At 62.3% G+C, this 19693-nt stretch overlaps 1 protein-coding gene across 4 annotated transcripts in view; it reads right to left on the reverse strand.

Annotated features, from left to right (window-relative positions):
* Positions 1-19693, reverse strand: part of PIEZO1 (piezo type mechanosensitive ion channel component 1 (Er blood group)) — a 56212-nt gene that overhangs the window by 6800 nt on the left and 29719 nt on the right. For 3 of the 4 annotated variants that reach the window (XM_072819569.1, XM_072819567.1, XM_072819566.1), the window contains exons 3-33: positions 16847-16969; positions 16007-16049; positions 15756-15894; positions 13404-13575; positions 13045-13258; positions 12768-12939; positions 12565-12678; positions 12391-12484; positions 11607-11707; positions 10919-11179; positions 10277-10388; positions 10013-10191; positions 9774-9922; positions 9505-9687; positions 9087-9178; positions 8826-8980; positions 8532-8708; positions 8092-8217; positions 7817-8017; positions 7135-7339; positions 4027-4131; positions 3366-3519; positions 2905-3148; positions 2727-2823; positions 2454-2625; positions 1971-2060; positions 1792-1886; positions 1416-1487; positions 811-911; positions 193-289; positions 52-108 (exon numbers count right to left, since the gene is read on the reverse strand). In XM_072819569.1, coding sequence (XP_072675670.1) covers positions 52-108; positions 193-289; positions 811-911; positions 1416-1487; positions 1792-1886; positions 1971-2060; positions 2454-2625; positions 2727-2823; positions 2905-3148; positions 3366-3519; positions 4027-4131; positions 7135-7339; positions 7817-8017; positions 8092-8217; positions 8532-8708; positions 8826-8980; positions 9087-9178; positions 9505-9687; positions 9774-9922; positions 10013-10191; positions 10277-10388; positions 10919-11179; positions 11607-11707; positions 12391-12484; positions 12565-12678; positions 12768-12939; positions 13045-13258; positions 13404-13575; positions 15756-15894; positions 16007-16049; positions 16847-16969 — 4296 coding nt within the window. The remainder of the gene's footprint in view (positions 1-51; positions 109-192; positions 290-810; positions 912-1415; positions 1488-1791; positions 1887-1970; positions 2061-2453; positions 2626-2726; positions 2824-2904; positions 3149-3365; positions 3520-4026; positions 4132-7134; positions 7340-7816; positions 8018-8091; positions 8218-8531; positions 8709-8825; positions 8981-9086; positions 9179-9504; positions 9688-9773; positions 9923-10012; positions 10192-10276; positions 10389-10918; positions 11180-11606; positions 11708-12390; positions 12485-12564; positions 12679-12767; positions 12940-13044; positions 13259-13403; positions 13576-15755; positions 15895-16006; positions 16050-16846; positions 16970-19693) is intronic. The other variant, XM_072819568.1, reaches the window with a different exon arrangement.

A 19693-nucleotide genomic window follows, 5' to 3' on the forward strand; every position in this document is an offset into this window, starting at 1 on the left:
AGTGGGAGGCCCCCCCACGCCCCTAACCTCCAGGCTCTGGGGCACACGCACCAGCCACCACCTCGTCTGGGCCATCCGCTGGCTCTGCCTCCTGTCCCGGGCCGCCTCCTGGGCACAGGAGTGCTGGTCAGCCCTGCGCCCTGCACCCCGCGTGCCCCACCCTGCCCCCACCCCACATGCAGCCAGACTCACCCGTGGGCAACTGCCCTGTCTGGTCCTGCCTCGCCTGCTCCTCCCGCTGCTGCCTCAGCACTGTCTGCGCATTGGTCACCCATGCCTGGTACGCCATCTGTGGACCAGGTCCTTGGATTAATGCCCTGCCTCCCTGGACAGCAGTTCCTATTCAGCCCACCTGTGAGCTCCAAGGAGGTGCCTGGGATCAGGCCACCACTGGGGACCTTCTGCTGGCTCCCTGCTCCAGAGCAGGAAACAGGTCCTATGGGACCATGGCGGGAAGGCAGGACACAGAGCCAGCCTGCGCACGGTTGTCACTGAGAACTGAGGACCCAGAGACAGCCAGGAGGCTCCCGGCCCCTTTTTGCAGCAAACATGCATGACCCTTCCGCTAGGCCAGGCTGCTGGCAGCCACTCAGACCTGGATGGTCAGCATGTTGACCTTGGGAGGGACTGGACAGAGGGGCATGTAGCTGCCCATGACCTGTACCTCCTACAGCCCATCTGACTGGAGACTCTGCGGGTTTGAATGGACCTGGACGGGCTGGCCAGAGGATCTCTCCTCCCCACAGTTGGTTGTGTAGGCCCAGGTGCCCATGGACAGTGGAAGGCAGGCAAGGGACCCTCCCACCTCACCTGAAAGGCACTCTGTGCTGACGGCCTGGGGTCCTCGGGCAGGGCCTCCTCCTCCTCCTCACTATCCGACTCAAATAGGAAGTAGTCCCCAGAGTGGATGACTGCAGGCAGGGTGGGGCTGAGGGCCATCCTCCCCCAGGGGCCCCCACAACCCAGAGGCAGAGGCCCACGTGCCCCCCTCCCCCCTAGGGATAGCCACAGGGGCTGGAGGCAGAGAGCAGCCTGTGCAGGCTGGGGTCAGCTGGCAGGAGAGGCCAGAGCAGAGACATGAGACCAGGCAGGACCAGGCAGGACAAGAGGCACACAAGGGCCAGGCTGGGGATCAGCGCTAGACAGACTTCTGAGAGTCCAAACGGGAGGAGAGCACAGAGCCTGCTGTGGGGACCTGGTTAAGTTGAGGCTCAGCCCCTTATTACTGCAGGGCTGGGGTGAGAGCCCATCAAGCAGGGAGCACAGCCAGAGATGGGGAAAGGCCAGAGAGCACAGCCAGAGGTGGACACATGGCGGGATCCCTTGCTCAGAAGGCAGACAGAAGCCAAGAAAGGAGAGGCCTGGGCACAGCAGCCCCAAGAGGGTGGTCATAGCAGGCCAGGCTGGGGTGGTACCTGTGGCGTGGTCCAGCCAGGGCCGCCACCACTGTCTCCGTGGCAGGGAGGAGCCCCCTGGACTGCCAGGCCCTGTGGAGGGGCAGGGCGGACATGAGCCAGCAGAGAGGTATGGAGAGGGCGAGGGCAGCCCCCGATGGGGACCACCTGTGTGCTGATGGAGGGACCTCCTGGTGCTGTGGGGAGGAGAGGACAGGCCACAAGTGCAGACAGACAGTGGCAGGCTGGCCACATGGCCTGCAGGGACACAGTGACCACAAGGCACAGGACAGGTAGGTGGAAGGCCTGTGGAACAGCACGTGGCACGGACAGGAGCAGAGTCCAGCGGGCACGGACACACCAGGTCACCAGAGCCCTTCCAGCCCCGCCTGCTCACCTGGCTCCTGGGTGGGGTCTGGGGTGTCCTGGGGTCGGCTGCGGCCCGCTCGGCTCTGCCTGTGCTTCTCTTGCTTGGCACGGATGCGCTCCATCCTGGGGGGTGGGGGTGAGGGGGTGGCTCTGAGCACCGAGTAATCAGGAGAGCTCGGGGTGCCCCCCGCCCCAGATGGCACCTACTGTCTTTTCAGCTGGGCCAGGGACTTCTCCTCGGCCTTACGGTGGAGATCGATGCTTTTGAAGTTGGCAGCATTGTACAGCGCGAAGCCCCTGTAGGGAGGCAGTGTCACCCTGGGGACACTTAGCTCCAGCTCCATGGCTCCCCACACCTCTGGGCTCAGCCTCAAATCAATACCCGCCCTTGCCATGTGCTGGGCTCAGGAGGAGAAGACTCCTCCTGCCACCTCTGGTCTCATGGAGGGTGAAACCATGCAAATACAGGGGTGTCCACAGTTGGCAGCCAGTCCCCAGGGAATAGGAGCCCAAGGAGGGCGAGAGAGGGAGGCCGTCCAGCGGCCACGCACCCACAGGCCGGAGTCAGGGCAAAAGTGAGCTGAACTGCCAGCCAGCGGCAGAGCTTCAGGGCCCGAGGAGGTACCCTGAGTGACATGCGGTGATGGAACAGTGACACGTGACCCAGGGGGTGTGAGGCCCAGGGCTGACCTGGAGGCCTGCAAGGCGGTGGCCTGGAGCTCGGCGCTGACATGCAGGAAGTAGCGGCTGAGGAAGACGCGCCGCTGCAGCAGAAGGAACAGGAAGCAGATGCTGTCCCAGAGCACACCGGCCTCTTCCACGGGCAGCAGGCAATCCCGGTCCCTGCTCAGCATCTCCTTGGCTGCAGGATGGATGCCGGCACAGGTCAGGCTCAGGGGATAGGGCCCCAGAAGCAGTGAGTGTCCCCGAGCCCAGCCCATAGCGCACCCCCGGCCCACTCACGATCATAGTAGCCTTTGACGGTGCACACGAGGCTGAAAAGCTGGATAACCCAGCAGAAGTTGCTCTGCATTTGCTCCACAAAAACGCAGGACAGGAGCTGGGGCAGGAAGAAGATCAGCCTGGGCCCAGTGGGGTGGGCAGTGGGGGGCAGGGGGTGAGGCGGGGGTGCCGGGCTCACCGAGAGCATGTTCTTAGAGATGATGACAGTGACGTTGTAGAGAATGAGGCAGTCCCACAGCACGAGGCGGGTGCGTGTGTGCTTCTGTAATAGGCTGGTGCCGAAGAGCAGCAGATAGAAACAGGCCAACAGGTAGCCCAGCCCGAAGACGCTGACGCGGGTGGCTCCCGTGACAAATACCACTACCAGCACCAGCCAGAAGAGGTAGCGGAAGACAGCCACCTTCAGCATGTCGAGGTAGGACCTGCCAGACGGGGCATTACTGCAAGGGCCGGGCCACCCCACTCCCTCCGGGTGGCACCCATGGATCGAGCCCTTGCTGCCAGGGCAGCGTCCGGCCCTTGTCCTGGCCACCGGCCTGTCCCCGGCTTGCCTGTCTGGCACACAGAGGAGCCGCTGATGCAGCCCTGGTGAGCCCCAGCCCTGAGCACGCTCTGCAGGCCGGCCACGCCTGGACCCACCTGCAGTAGATGAAGTTGGGCACGGCGTTGGGCTCACCCAATGGCAGCTCCAGGCGGTCAGTGTTGACGCCGGCCATGTGCTGCCATTCCTCCGTGCGCTCAGCCGAGAACACCTGCCACTGCTGGGAGGCGCAGAGCAGGAGCAGGAAGTCGCCTGCAGACACAGAGGAGACCACTGGCCACACGGGGCACAACGCACAGCAGGGCAAGGTGGGAGAGAAGCACTACTGTGTGTCTGTGGGGGCTAGCCATATGAGTTATGTGAGGTCTACACGTGAGCAGACACTGGGGGACATGCCTGTCTTTGGGGATGTTTTACATGGACATCTGTGTGTACATGTCTCACCACACCATGTACACATCACTAGGCATACCTGCACCCACCCCACCGCACCCCTGCATACACACCTGTGTCCATGCAAGGGTTCCTACAGGTGTCCACCCCTGTGCACACACTAGCGGGCAGAGGCAGGTCTGTATGGCTGTCTCAGGGGAGGCCCCTGGAGGACTGGACACCATCATGGGACAAAGCCTCCCTGGGGAACTACAGGGTGTGCTAGCCAGCGAGGCCTAGACAATGTGCCCCTCCCCGTGCGAACCCTCCATGCCCTCTGGTGAGGTTGGAAGGGGGTGCATGGGGCGCCCAGCCACAGACACTCACTGATGAGGTTGGTGGAATTGGGGGTTCTGAAGAAGTCGGGCAGGTACAGCCACTTGATGAGTGCTGAGTTCATGGGGATGGCCTGGCTCCAGCGCCACGGGTAGTCTGTGGGTGCAGAGTATGCATTAGGACTGCAGCTGTGCTGTCCCCACCTGCAGGCCTGCAGTCTCCAGGTCTATACGCCTCATTCTTGCATGAACGTGAGCGTTCACAGGGCCTCTGAAACACCGCATCTCTTGCTTGGACTCTTGGGAGCACTCAGAGCTGAGATTCTAGCACCTTCTTCAGGTATCAACGGGCCCAGGCCCCAGGGTAGGAATGGATGGGCAGGCCTGCCGGGGGTGGACACAGCACAGAGGGCCCCAAATGAGGCTCCATTACGTGCCTACCAAAACAGCCAAGACAAGATACAGAGAAAGACAAGGCAGTGGTGAGAACGCAGAAAAATCAGGTCCCACATCCATCGCCAGTAGGAATGTAAAATGGGACCATGCGCGTGAATCCTCAAAAAAGTGAGAACTAGGGATCCCTGGGTGGCACAACGGTTTAGCGCCTGCCTTTGGCCCAGGGCGCGATCCTGGAGACCCGGGATGGAGTCCCGAGTCGGGCTCCCGGGGCATGGAGCCTGCTTCTCCCTCTGCCTATGTCTCTGCCTCTCTCTCTCTCTCTGTGACTATCATAAATGAATAAAAATAATTAAAAAATAATTAAAAAAAAAAAGTGAGAACTACAGCCACACACAACCCCATTCCCGGACGCTCCCAACAATGTCCCTCCAGAAAGCCCCCACACCTCCCAGGGCCCAGAGAGGACACTCGTCAACAGGGAAAGAGCACCAAGTGCCAAGGGACACGGCAGCCCCTGGGCACCCTGGGGACAACTGTAGTTCCGTGACGTCAGGGACAGACGACTGTGGCTGCCCGGGCCAAGGGGGCTGCAGGCTCCAAAGGGCCTGCACAACACCAAGCTGGGAAGCTCCACACGCTCATCAGAACCTGGAGAATGAATGTGTCCTGGACACTGGGGACCCAGGATGGGCCCAGACTGCAGGTTGACCTGGACGGCCCGCATGTGACAGACTTTCTCACTGCGGGGAGGGGCAGAGACAACCCAAGCAACCTCGAAAAATGGTTCTGCCTGAAGATAGGCACCCAGGGCAGCAAGCAACCCAGGCCCAGATATTGCTTCTACCCTGTAGCCTGCAGGGAAAGGGAGGACGCCCGGGCAGCGCAAAGGGGGAGGCTGTAGTGAGGGTGTGCTCAGGGGCAGGGAGCGTGTGCCCAGACAGCAGCGGGCCTGGAATGGAACCTGAAGCAGAAGCACCCAGAGTCCACACAGATACAAATAAGCATGTGGACACATCTGCGGGACAAAGGGCAGTGCTTCCGGTCAGATGGTGCCCACCAGGACACCTAAGAGAACCCAGAAACCACCAGCAGGAAACCAAGGGAATGATCCCCACACACAGGACCCTCCGGAGGTTGGAATCAGCCTGAGGGGTCCAGGAGGAACAGCAGAGCCTCAGGGAGATCCCTCAGCTATCCCTGTACCCAGTGACAGAGAGCAGCCCTGCGTAGGCAGAACCGGACACTTCATGCCTGCGGCCTTCTCGCCTGAAGAGTGTCATCCCCTGGTCTAACACCAGACTGCACTCCTCGAGGTCACAGCGCATGGCTCCTCAAAAGTTGCAAGGTTCTAAAAGGCCCACAGGGGGATCCCTGAGTGGCGCAGCGGTTTAGCGCCTGCCTTTGGCCCAGGGCGCGATCCTGGAGACCCGGGATCGAATCCCACATCGGGCTCCCGGTGCATGGAGCCTGCTTCTCCCTCTGCCTGTGTCTCTGCCTCTCTCTCTCTCTCTCTGTGACTATCATAAATAAATAAAAATTAAAAATAAATAAATAAATAAATAAAAATAAAAAAAAATAAATAAATAAAAGGCCCACAGGGAGCTGACCCAATGCGGAGGAGCAAGCCAGCAGCGAGGCCCCGGCAAGAGGCCGCATCACAGGCCAACATCAGGGGAGCTGGGCAGAGGGCATCTGGGAAGATTCTACTTTTGCAATTCTGTGAGTCTACATGAAAAGTTAAAAACGAGCAAACCACGCAGGCGTGAAGGATGGACGCAAGGACAGAGTCTCGAACGTGTCTGGCTCAAGATCTGGGCTCAACATTCAGGAAAAGGCAGAGCCAGAAATGGTCCTATCGGCAGTTGCTATGTAGGGCAGGGATCAGATCTGGGGTGCGAACACTCCCCTCTGACTCACCCACGGCCTCACAGGTGAAGCCTCGGTGGGCCAGACTCTCAGACATGCAGATGGAACAACACCGCGGCGGTGGAACACGCCGAGGGGGAGGGGCCCACCCATCTGACAACAGACCCGCCAACTAAGTTCACCACCGACACAGAACGTCCATCTGTCTGAGGAGTCCTGCCAGAGGCCCACTCAGGAGTCAGTGGAGGCAGACACCACACACACGGATGGCACGCTGAGCACAGCTCCTCTATGGGGGAACGGCTGGGGACACCGTAGGGCCAGGCGCACCCCTGCACTCCCCAGTTGTGGGCCACGCCAAGTATACTGTACAGCCATGTGCTGCACCTGCTGAAGTAGCAATAGCCTTGGCAGACCCACATCCAGGGCTTTCTACAAACCCACAAGCCCAAGCCAGAGGGGACAAGAGCAGAGCACAGCCAGGGGCAGAGAGCCCCCGGGGGCACCCCCAGAGGACAAGGCCAGGTCTCAGAACCGTGCAGGATGGACTGTGGCATGTGGCCCCAGCCCTAGGCACCCACCCTCGGGGGTGCTGGCCTTGGAGCCTCTCACATGGCCCCTGACAAGGGCATGGCTGTTCCTGGCACTCTACCTCAACTTTTCTGATTAAGATTTTCGAAATAGAGTATCTTCTACAAAAATGAACGAATGCAAAGGAATAAGAGGGGAGCCAGCACCGATCCCCCTCCCACCGGCCAGGGATGCTGCAGCTGCAGGGCCTATGGAGAGGAGCCCAGGACACACTCGGGTCGGGCTGGGGCTACAGAATCCTCATGTGCTTGCCCACGGCCACAGCCCGGCACGCCCCGCTCCGTCGGTGCCTGCCGCCGCTCACCAATGCACAGGGCCGGGGGGATGCCCAGGCACAGCAGGTACTGGTACAGCAAGAACAGGGACAGGAAGAGACAGTAGTTGGGCCAGAGGCGGGCGATGGCTGCACGACGCCGCCGTGTGAGGATGGCCACCAGCCAGCAGCCGTGCAGGATGACCATGAAGTTCATGCGCTGCCCAATCACGTTCACGGCCATCAGGAAGCATATCTGGAGGCAGCAGAGGACGGGGAAGCACAGTGAGCTGCTGGCATGGACCTCTGGGCCCTGCTTCTGGGCAAGCTGGCTCAGAAAGCCACGAGCATGCGGGCAGGTTCAGAGCAGAGTGGGGGCAGCAGCCCAGGCTCACCCCAGCCCTCACTGTCCTCTCAGAGGCACAGACAGGCGGGATGGGGGTTCACCACATAGGAGAGCCATAGCTCAGAGGAGTCCCGAGTGCAGGGGAGACTCCAACCCCGTCTCTAGCCAGGATCCCAGCCGCCCCCATTCCTGTCTCTCCCAGGGCCTGCCAACTAAGCCCAGGAGGTGCCTAGTGTTCCCCCACTGCCCTGGTGCCCCCCTTGCCCTAGTGCCCTAGTGCAGGGCCTTTGCTGCACATTGTGGATGTGCAGCCAAGGCCCCGCAGAAGGTGACACGGACCCCCCAGTCCTGCCCAGGGAAGGGGCGACGGCTGATGCAGAGCCTCACCTCTAGCCCAAATTTGTAGAAAAAGAAGTTGACAAAGTACTTGAGGCAGCTGAGCAGGTCCTGGTCCAGCCGCTGGCGGGTGCCGTCGGCACAGACGGCCTGGGCGGGCAGTGGGGCCAGCTGGTGCTGCCGACGGTGGTGCTCCTGACGCCGGTAGACGATGGCCTCGAACACCAGCAGCAACAGGACCTGCAGGTGGTTCTGAGGGGGCAGGCACTGTCATGCTCTGCCAGCCTCACCTGCCCCGGCCCCGCAACCCCATGGCCCTCACTCACCTGGATGTAGCCTAGGTTTGGGAAGCCCTTCCGCACCCCAAACCAGTTGGCAGGGTCAACGGGCCCACGGTATAGCAAGGACTGCTTGATCTCCATCTTCTGCAGGTTGGTGCTGTTGGGGAGGGGCTGGGGAAGGGGAGAGTCAGCACCTGTTCCCACAGGGCAGGGCGAGGGGGGCAGGCACCAATCCAGGGAACCGGGGAGCTAGACATTGACCCCAGGGACCAGGGGGCCGGACACCAACCTGAGGGACTGCCCACCCCCCACCAGGGACACATGTGGCCATCAGCCTTGGACCCAACCTTAATGGGGAGGGGACGAGGTAGCCACAGGCAGGGACTTGGGGGGCGAAGACAGGGGGGTCTCCCTGCGTCTGTCTCCAGAGCCATCACCATGGACCCAAGGTGTGGCAGGCAGGGCGAGGCCCCACATGGCCGTACCTCGGTGCAGTTGCTGGAGTACTCGTGCGGGCTTACGACCTTGAGCTGGTACAGCATCTTGCACACGATGATGATGCACGTCCACACAGTGGACAGGCAAGAGGCCATGGGCCGGAAGCGGGGGTAGGGCAGCGCGAAGGCCCACAGCACGACCAGCAGCAGGTTCATCACGGACACCTGGGGGTGGTGGGCAGGCTGGGGCAGGCGCAATAGCACCTCCCAGGGACCCCGCCGCCCCAGTACCCGCCTCCGAGCAGCCCTGCAGCACACGAGGGAGGTCTATCCTGTCCTCACCTCCTTCAGGGCCACCCACACAGTGTACAGGGCCACCAGCTTGAGGATGTGCAACTCTAGAAGGCGCCGCAGCAGCACCTGCACACGGGTGAGGACGTCCGAGAAGCCGGAAGCCAGGTCCAGCAGCCGTTCCGCCACCAGGCCCCACTTGTTGGCTGTGGCCAAGGGGGGGTTTGTGAGGAAGAGGAGACCAGGACTCCCAGGGCCTGGGGTTCACAGAGGTCGGGGCAGAGGGACCCCACACCTGCCCATCTGACTCACCTTCTGTGACCTGCATGGCCTGGTGGGGGCAGGCGGTGCTCAGCCCGTCCTCCTCCTCCTGCAGCAGCGGGGTCCCACTGACCACATCCTGCCTACGGTGGGCCCCAAGGCATCACTTTCTACCCCATCTCCTGGGGTGGGCTCCATGGCCCCCTCCCATTCCAGCCAACTCCAGGTCGGGTGTAGCCCAGCTGCCGCTCTGTCCCCAAACCCCAGGAGGCTGAGCCCATGGTGTCTAACGGGGGCAGCTGAGGCCTCTGCTCTGCCCTGGTCCTTCCATCCAAACCCACTGGCCTCCATCCCTCCCTTCTCTGCTAGGGTGCCCTGCACTGGTGCAGAGAAGGGGCACTGTGCAGGCACCCCGGCACCCTGTAGGCCTAGACTGAGTGAAGGGGCCAGCTGCAGGGGGGGGACACACCTGTGGGCCCACCGTGGGGGGCAGGCACCAGGCGGGGGCACATGCTCCAGGTCCGTGAGCTGCATGAACGGCCGGTGGAAATAGTGCAGCTGCAGGATGCAGGCCAACAGGAAGAAGCCCGGGATCAGGATGCTGGAGAAAAGCTCCGACACGCTGAACTGCTCCAGGCCCAGGTCCCCCAGCCTGGCATGGGGGGCAGCCGTCAGACCAGCAGGCCATGGTGTGCACCCCATACCACCCCCACACCTGCCTGCCCACCCATGACTCACTGTTCGTCAGTGAGGCCCGTCAGGTTGCGCCAGTACATGGGGAAGTCCTGGAACTGGAAAGTGTAGACGGCGATGAGCACCAGCATGGTATAGGCCACCACCAGCCACCAGAACACCTTGAGCAGCTTCCTCCACAGGCTGTAGTAGACCTGCCGGGACAGCACACATGAGGCCCAGCCCGGGGCGGCACCAGCAGCCCCCCATCATCCCCCGGCTCCGTCACCCCCCGGCCCTGGTACCTGGAAGAGGGTGAGGCAGAGCAGGAAAAGGAGCATGTACACGATCTTGTAGACGACGAGGCGGCCGGCGAAGCTGACCACAATGAACATGCCGGCACACACGTAGATCCAGTACTTGGCGTACAGGCCTGTGACCAGCTCCCCCAGGCTCTGCAGCAGCGTCCGTGCCCGTGTTGGCTCTGTGGGTCAAGTCAGAGAGGCAGCGGAGACATGGCTTTGGGGCCAAGCATGAGGGCGTTGTCCCCTGCCTGCCCCGGCCCTTACCTGTGTCAGCCACAGTGACCTCTGTCAGGGCAGCAGGTACCTTCCCCTTCTTCAGCAGCTTCTCCTTGACAAACCGGCGCAGCAGCAGCCAGAAGGTCAGGGTGTAGAGCAACTGGGACAGGGTAGGGGTGGCATCACCAGGAGCTGGGCAGCCCAGCCCTCCAAGACACGGGCCCAGTGGGCGGCCCCTGGCACCAGCCTCTGCACAGGGCCGGGGCAACCCTGCCACACACATATACGTGCACACACACAGCTCACATGGTGAGATGCAGCCCTGCCAATCCCACAACATGACAGGCAGTGGCAACGATGGCCAGATACAATGACACTCTGGTGGACACCAGCTTCCACAGAGACACAAAGATCCATGGAGACACAGGGCCAGCCTGAGACACTAGTGGGACCCAGGTCAGGGACTCAGGGACAGCGCCCCTGGTGACACAAGGTTATCATTCACTCAACACACACATGCAGCCATTGCTCTGGACTGGCTGGATGGTGCCCCGTGGTGACAGCCAGTCATGGCCCTGCCCTCCTAGAGATCCCATTCCACTCAGGAGCTGGATAGTGAACACATGGCACCATCATGCCCTGGCACACACTCACCAGCACCCTGGGGGCGGTGACACATGGGACACTCACCATGGCGCCAAGGTCCAGGCAAGGGTAGCGGGTATGCTCCAGCCCCAGCTGACGCAGGCTGACGGGGCCCAGGGTGGTAGGCAGCTCGGGACGCAGGTCCATGGCCCACACATAGCGCAGGCCACACAGAGCCAGCCCGTAGAGCAGGATGAAGGGTGAGCAGAGCATGGCCATCTGGTGGCGGCTGCGCACCGTCCAGATGAGGCAGGCCCAGAGCAGCAGCACGAAGGTCAGCCAACTATGGTAGGTGATGCTCCATACCTGGACAGCGAGGGCTGGTGGGCAGGGATGCACGGCACACCTGGCCCTACACCTGGCCCTGCACCCACCCTGCTCCCCGCACCTGCCCAGGGACACAGAGCAAACACGCCTCCTGGGACCTCCTGGGACCTCCTGGGACTGGAATGCTGTGGCACAGGATGCATGCTCACATAAGCACCCACCCACTACATATATGCAAACACACACACACACACACACACACACAGAGACACACATACACACACACACTGTGCAGCAGTGAACCAGCCACGGCCTCACTCGGTCCAGCAAGACACAGCTCCCTTTCTGGCAATAAGCCACCAGGCTCTGTGAAACATGGGCCACCATCTGCCTCCCAGAATGTCCTATGGGAGCTCGTAGGAAGGGCCCCCACTGAAGGGGCCTGCCCAGGCTGGCTGCTCCTTACCATCATGGCAATGAGGGCACACACGTAGCTCTGGTCCATAATGAGATGACCCAGACTGTGGAGGGTAGATGTCTCTTGAGGCTCAGCCAGCCTGGGGTGCACTGGAGGGTGGGGGACAGAGGTTACCAGGGAGCCAGACCAGAGTTGGGGTCATCAACAGTCTGGAGCTCTTCACCCACACCAAACTTTGCCCTAAAATTGGGATAGTGACCAGTGGGGTGGGTGAAGGGCATGCCAGCAGACAGCTCGCACTGGGCACTAAAGGCAGAAAATATTGTTCACCCTGGCAGGTCCTGGTCCCACTCAACACCTTGGTTTCCAAGACCGTGAGGGGATAGGTGGAACAAGATGGCCCTGAACCCTTCCAGGCTTTGTGCACAGGCCAGTCCCCAGGGAGCCAGCGACATCATCTCCTGCTTCATGCAAAATGGAAATTGAGCCTTAAGGGAAAGATGAAAGTGCCGAGAAAAATGCCCCGCTCTCCCTGTGGGGCCACTGTGGACACACATCTACCCTAAAGACAGCTGGCAGCCCTGGGCCATGGGGCCAGCCCAAGGGGGAGCCGTCCAGTCTTCTGGGAACTGGGAGGCCAAGGAAGAGGAGGGGGTGGGAGACCCAGAGCCTCCAGCCCGGTCTCAGGTGGGCAGCTTGATCCCATGGCCAGTCCCAAGACAGCACAGCTGGAGCAGTTGGCAGGGCAAGACCACGCCGTGGCCACCAGGGGGCAGCACCAGCACGCCTGCAGAAGGTGGTGTCCCTGGGCTCCAGGGCACAGGGCACTCACCTGGACGCTGCCGGACGGGGGTGTGGCCAGTCAGGTCATGCACCGTACAGCTGTCGGTCTCCCAGTCAGACCCCACGGTTGTGGGCAGCATGTGCTGCAGAGGCAAGCCAAGACCTCGTGAGCCCAGCCACTGGGCAGGGACGCTCCAGCACCACAGCTCAGTCCCCATCTCACCTGGGCAGCCCCCTCCTCCTTGGTGGCTGCAGCTCTGGCCTGGTCCTGGAGCCACTGGTCCACCTGGGTCAGCTCTACCTCCTGCTCCTCGTCGTTCCTGGCCACTTCCTTCCTCTGCAGAGACCAGAGCTGAGCTCAGCTCCCACCCCAACAAGGTGCCTGGGGGCGGAAGGCCAGCAGAGGGCGCTGCCCTGGATGCCCACCTGGTCCAACGGCTGGCGAGTGCGGAGCTTCAGGAGTGAGGTCACCGTGTAGTAGAGAAGCAGCAAGATGCCGGGGCTCACGTAGATGGGCCAGTCGTGGCTGGTACTGAAGACCAGCACGTTGGGGCTGGAGCAGTTGCCGTGGGTCACCAAGGCCTTGAGACCAAACACCCTGCCCAAAGAAGGAGAGCCACTGACCACTGGCCAGGGAGGAGCCAGGACCAGGTAGCCAGGCCCAGCAAGGGGAAGGGGCAGCGCCCATGCAGGTGAGCCTCACCTGGCCCAGATTCCAGCAGGAGGGAGCACGGTCTGGGCAAAGGGCGTCTGGTAGCAGTAGATGCAGAGGAGATGGCCGGCACCGAAGCAGCCCACTGTGACGCAGAGCGTGCTGAAGCCCAGGAGGCTGATGGGAAAGTGGCATGCCCACCAGGTGCAGGTGGCCAGGAAGACTAGGAAGTAGACGCTGGAGAAGGCAGAGGGGTGGGCGATGCCTGCGGACCAGGCAGAGGCAGCAGGTCACACTGGGCTGGGCCAGGTGACCATGGTCTCAGTGGCCAGTGGGGAGCTCAGCAGGCTGCTGGGACCTTTCCCACGTGGTGGTCGGTGCTGGGGTCCCTGTTCCTTGCCCGAGCATACCTGCCAATGCGAGCAGCACAATAGCCAGGGTCCTTCCCGCGGCCACCAACAGCCAGTGGGCTGTGATCTGGAACCGGGTGGCCAACCGTGACCTCCGCGTGGGGGCCTGCACGGGGGCTCCCTGAAGCCCCACAGGGGAGCCGGTGTCCACTTCCCCATCATCATCATCGTCCTGCCAAGGTCACGAGGAGGGGCAAAGGTCAGGTCCATGGCCCTCAGGCCGCTCAGGGAGGGAGGGCAGAGCTGCTGGCTGACGTGGACCGTGCCACTCTGTGTCCCCAGAGGTCTGCCACCAACTACCCTCAAGTTCAAGTCCCACAGGCCTACCTGGAGGCCGCCTGCCCCAACCCCAAGATATGCTCCTGCCAGGCCCCGCTACCCATGATGACAAGCCCAGCAGGCTGGCCTCAACTATTCCAGAGCTCCACCAATGCCTCCTCTTTATCTCCCTCCCTAGACCAGGGCCCAAGGACAGGCTGGGCCCCACAGATTCCTGGACACACCTGGAAGCCCGTGGCTCTGAGAGCCCAGAATACACATTTTTAGGAAAAAAGCGCAGGCATACACGGCATCCCTGCACTTGACGGTTTATGGAACACCTTTACATCCACGGTCCTTGGACCGGGGTTAAAGTGGCACTCTCCTCTTACACAGAAGATCGGGGTGCAGGGGGGACCCCGAGTCCACCCAGGGTCACCTTGCTCCCTCTGCTGCCTGTGGGGCACCTGGATGGGACAATGGGCAGGCGGCCTGCCCAGCCTCACGAAGTCAGAGCCTCCCTCCCTGGCCCTAATTCAAGGTTTCCCAGGACAAAGTTGTTTCTCAGGCGCCCAGCACCCCCAACCTCCGTGTTCCTGCCTGTAAAACAGGCACCATGCCCGTGCCCTTCCCAGAGGGTGGCACTTGGCGTCCAGGCTAAGAGCACAGGAGCCAGATGGCCTGCTCACATCTCAGCTGTGCAGCCCTGGGCAAGTCCCCTAACCTCTCTGTTTCCCCTCTGTCACACGGGGTAGGGACCAGACAGATCCTGCCCTCACAGAGCCTGGGTGGTGGTGAGGCCACAGAAAGGAGTCCTAGAGCAGAGTGGGCAAGGAGGGAAAGAGGGGGTAGGCCAGCCAGGGCGTGGGGGAAACATTCACTGGAAGGCACAGCAGCCAGGCCTGAGCTCACCCCCGCCCACAGCTGGCCGTGGCCCTGGGAAAGCGTCTGGGCGCCTGTGGAAAGTCAGTGTCCAAGGGAAGAGCAGAGACAGCTGCAAAGTGGGAAGACAGGTGCTGGGGGCCGCCAGCGGCATCCAGCCAGCCAGTCCCAGCTCCAGCCCCAGCTCAGCGGGTCCCTCGGGTCCCCACAGGGGCCTCAACAGGAGCTTCTTCTGTCCTTCCCCCGACTCCACGGCCTGCTAGACCCCTCAGAGCTCGCTGTGCATGTGTGTGATGTGACCAGGACGTGTGTGTCCAACAGCGCACACCCTGTCCCACTGGCTGGCATCGTGTGTCCATGCAAGAAGTTCTGGGCTTTAAAATGCGCGCCTGTGAAGTCCCGCCCACCCGCCCTGCCTCTCGCCCTGGGGTCATCCACACCAGCCACCCCTGGTCAGCACAACAGTGCAGGCTCTCATTTGCCACTGAGGACAGTGAGACGAAGGTCATGACCTATCCGAGTCGCAGGGCAGACCAGAGTCCAGCCTCCAGTGGCTCCAGTGCCGCCCTGTGCTGTGAGGCTGACGGGCAGCATGGAGAAGCCAGCCCTCTCCTGTCCTACCCCAGATTTCAGGATCAAGTCCAGCCCCTTCCCGGCAGAGCTATTCCGGGAAGCCCTGGCTCCGCTAACAAGGAAAGCAGAGCAGCCCTGACTCCCTGGTACCCATACGCCCAAGGGCAGGCAGGAGGGTGGTCCCAGCCCTGGCTCAACTCCCCCAGGTGCCTAGAAAAGCAACTTGATGAGCTCAAGGCTCCCGTCTCCCCCTCTGAAAGTGGGGTGTCAGCCTTGCCCTGTGGGATGGGGACAGGGACAGGTAGAGAGTAGGCTTGGAGGGTAGACCCTGGTAGCCAGCAGCTTATCCTTGTGCACGGGCATGGCTGACTCCCTACCACCCTGTGGCCTTGAAGATCTCCTCCGGGAGCAGGTTCTGATGGCGCATGCACATCTTGGGGCCCCCACAGGCCCCCGAGATACAGCGCTGCTAAGAACCAGGTCTTACAGGCACACACACAACCCCGCTCGGGGTGGCTCCGCATCCACTTCTCTCACCTCTGATGTCTAATGACCAGCACCTACTGACAGGGCTGGGGCAGAGCTCAGAAACACCCCTCCCGCCAGCACACACATGTCCTGCCTGCCTGTGGCCCTCACCAGCTCCTGGGCACGCTGGCTCCGTGGGGCTTCCTGTGTGAGGCGCCCGCAGAGGCCAAGGCACACAGCGCAGACCACCAGGACACCAAGGTCGGGGGCCACCAGCCGGACAGCAGTGGGGATGTCCTTCAGGTCCAGCCTGTGAATGGCAGGAAGGGGCTTTGGTTGGTCCAGGGCAGGCTCCATGAGGCGCACTTACAGAATGAGGGGACCCCGGGTGCCAGAAGTGGGGAGATGGGGAGTGTGCTCACCTTGTGACCCCAATGTGCCGAGAGAGGGTCTCCCAGGGGCCACCTGTGGAGAGAGGCAGAGGGATCGGGTCAGGCCGCAAGCACCCAAAACCCTACTCCCTGCCCCCAAGAGGACCTTGGGAGCCCCATGGTCACAGAACATTGCCGGTCTCGGGGATGCTTGCAGAATGCTGCCTTTACTCCCAGGGAAACCAAGGCCCAGCCAAGGTGAGTCAGGAGGACTGGCCCATACGTTCCACCTGGCACAAGGACTTGCAACCAGGAGCTGAGACCAGCCACTCATCAGGGCCCGCCCCGGGGGTTGGTGGGGGCTGACTTCTTTCCATGCCTCAGTTTCTAAACTGTAGTATGGACACAACCATCATAGAACAAAAACAGGGACCCGAGCAGGCTGGGGGAATAGTGCCAGTCAGAACCTAGGCTGTGTAGGGACTGGGCCCAGGGCTCCCTCATCTGGACTCCTAGGGTGCTGATGTCAATCCTGTGGGCACCAGCTCACACTGTCCGTAGCACTGTCCGAAGCACTGTCCGTAGAATGAAGGGCACAGGGCAGCGGAGTGCACAGGGCATGGAAGGCCACCGGTGTCCCAGCCACCCCAAATGCTGGATTCTGGGGTGGGGAACTAGCGCTGTGCCATGCCCGGCCTGACCCTGGGCCCGAGCATCACCTGCATGTCACCTAGGCCATGTGGGCTGAACACACACTGTGGATGGGCCCTTGGGCCAGTATTAGGCAAAGCCTAGATGAGGCAGGGTGGCCTTCCCTAGGGCTGCAGCACCCCCACCTCCCCTGGCTAGCTCGGGAAGGCCACTAGCTCTCCCAGGCCCGTGGAAACTCACAGCTGGGCTCCAGAAGCTGGTACAGGTGGGGCACAGTGTGCAGGCATATCTGGAAGGTCAGGTGAGCTGCCAGGAAGATGAGGCTGAAAACCAGCAGGGCCCGGAGCAGGCGACGAGTGTGGCCTGTGGGCAGAGAGGGCAGGGGTGAGGCTGGCATAGGGCCCTTGTTTCACCCATCCTGGGGGACTCCCACCCAAGTACCACCTATGCAGGGGGAAACTGAGTCAGGAGCCAGGCCCAGGGAACCCCAAGCACAGGCAGGACCCTGTGTCTTGCCCCTGGCAGGGAGGCTATGGCTGCAGGGAGGGGTCTGCATCTCACCTCTGCTCTGAGAGGGTAGGCAGCTTGCACTCCTTGCCAGCTGAGCCCCTCACCCCCCGTCTGAGCTGTGAATCCTGGCTTCCTCCCCTAGTGCCTTCCAGCAGGAGCCCCAGAGTCTTAGTGCAGCCCACAGACCTGCCACCAAGGACTCGAGGAGCAGCACAGCCTCTCCCGATGCCTGGGGCATGGGGTCAGAGGTGTCACGCTTTCTCCTGCTCGTGTGTGAGCACCCGCCGGGAAAGCTGCCCCAACTGGGATGCTGGGCCCAGACGGGGTATAGGACGCCCAGGGGCAGCCCAGGCAGGACTTGGACAGCTTCACGGATGCTCATTGATATGTCCGTCCCAGCCTTCGACCCTCGGAGGCAGGGGTAAGTGAAGGGAGAGCAGGGTGGGGCCAGTGGAGCACTGGAAGGACAGATGGAAAATGAACGGAACGTCTGGCCCTCAGCCTGGGCTGGGCCAATGCTGCTGGGAGCACCAGGCCAAGAGCAGGGAGTGGCCAAGGGCCTCCCATAGGGGGAGGAGCCAGGCTACCTGTGGGGACAGAGCCTCCAGGCCAGGAGCCTACAGAGCCCCCCTCAGCTAGGCTGACTCCCCTCTGCCCTGCTCACCTATGCAGCCCCGCCCCTGCAGACTCACCAGAGGCACCCCTGCCCACCCCCTCGCACTCACTCTGCTCTGGAGCCACAGACACCTGGGGTCAGCCTCAGAGTACTACTAAGTGTCAGCCACTAGGCTCCCCATACCTGTGGGCTAGGGGGAAGCGCCAGGCTCAAGACCCCTCAGCAGGGGTTGCCCCAGCTGGCTCACATCTGACTGTCTTCCTGTCCAGCACCTCTCAGGCATCACCTGGCAAAGTGTCAGACATCACGCCTTCCCCCACCAAGCTCACTTCTCGGGTGGCCTGACTACAGGCCGCCACCAAGCTAAAGGTGCTGGAGCACTGGCTTTGTGGCTTTAACTCCCTGCCAGGTGGGGGCTGGATGAATACCATTTGGGAGAGGCAGGGAGGTTCAAGGGGATCTGTGCGTGAGCAGCAGGGGCAGGAGGTCCGGCCTGACTCATCCTGCTGACCCCACTCACCAAAGCTGGGTGCTCTCCCCAGCACCACACCTGAGCTTAGGTGCCATCTCAGGGAGGCAGGCCAACACCCTAGAGAGTCACATGCACGGCAGGAACAGGCGGCCCAGAGGGCAGGGCTGTGGGAGGTCGGAGCGCAAGGCTGGAGCAGGCAGGGTAGGGGGCGCTGAGCAGGGGGCAGGTGCTGGGTGCGCCCTGTCCTCGGGACCTCGAGGCCTGTGCACACCTTGGAAGTGTGGGTGCAGGCTCGCAGGAAGATGGGAAGTGGGCTGCCAGGCTGTGGACCTCAGGGGCAGAGGACCCAGCTGGCTCTTCCCAGAGTGCATCTGCAGGAACCACCTGACCCAGAGCGGGAATCCTGGGTTTGAGCCCCCCAAAACCGCTGGCAGTGCCCTCGGCAGGGACCTCTCCTCCCAGCCTCAGCTCATGGACTGCTACACTTCCAGCTCTGGGTCTCCCCACACTGCCCCTTCCCCATCTGCCCAGCCAGCGAGCAGCCTTCCTGGAAGGCTTGTCCCTGAAGGCCTGTCTGGGGCAGCCCAGGCATGACACCTCAGCTGGCTGTTGGCAGACCCCATCCTCTTGACAGGGTCCTGGCTCCTGGGGTGCGCATGGGGTTCCGGGAAGTGCTCTGAGAAGCCTGTAGTCCCACCAAGGCAGCTAAAGGCATGGGGTAGGCAGGACAGGGCAGGGGGCACAGCACAAGCCTGAGCCACGGGCCCTCGGAAGGGGGCTCTGCCCACAGGCCTGTGATCGCAGGATGCCTATGTCTGGAGGATGACCACAGTCACACCTGGGGGGGCTCACAGCCCCCCTCCAACACACCAGGTATCCTTACGGTGACCAGACACTGCGGGGAGAGCTAACCTGCTGACAGCACGGTGAGGGGTCAGGGGGGCAGAGGGGAGGAGGGTGAGGGAGGAGGGTTGTTCTAAGGCGGGGACAGGGTCTAAAGTCTCTAAGTGTTGAGCAGGTGGCTGGCACAGACCCCTGCAGATGTGCCTGCAGCCTCTGCTGCACCCCTGCCCCGCCCTGCTCCTCCCCTGCCCTGCCCCCAGGGGCTCTGCAGATGACAGGGCTAGAGTCGCCCAGAGGGGACCTACGCCTCCTCCTTGGGCTCAGGCAGCTGCATTCCCAGCTGACGCCCACATGGAGACCAGGCCAGGGGTCACCACCCTCGGGGCCCAGGCGGCATCAGACCTTCCACCAGAAGCCTCCGCAAGCATCCTACACTGAGGCTGGGCTCCAGGCACCGGCAGGCCTCCCATTTTCCCCTTTCCCACCCAGAAAAACCAGACAGCTGCCCCCATTCCCGAAGGGCCTCTGAGGGTAGGCAGATGGACAGAGGTCAGGCAGGGAAGTCCTCCCAGGGCCCCGTAAGTTATCCCCACCTGGCCCCTCCCACTCTGGCTAACTGGCCCTCTACTGTCCATGAAGGCTCAGG

Source organism: Canis lupus, chromosome 3 (assembly GCF_048164855.1).
Source record: "Canis lupus baileyi chromosome 3, mCanLup2.hap1, whole genome shotgun sequence".
In the NCBI taxonomy this organism is placed as follows: domain Eukaryota; kingdom Metazoa; phylum Chordata; class Mammalia; order Carnivora; family Canidae; genus Canis; species Canis lupus.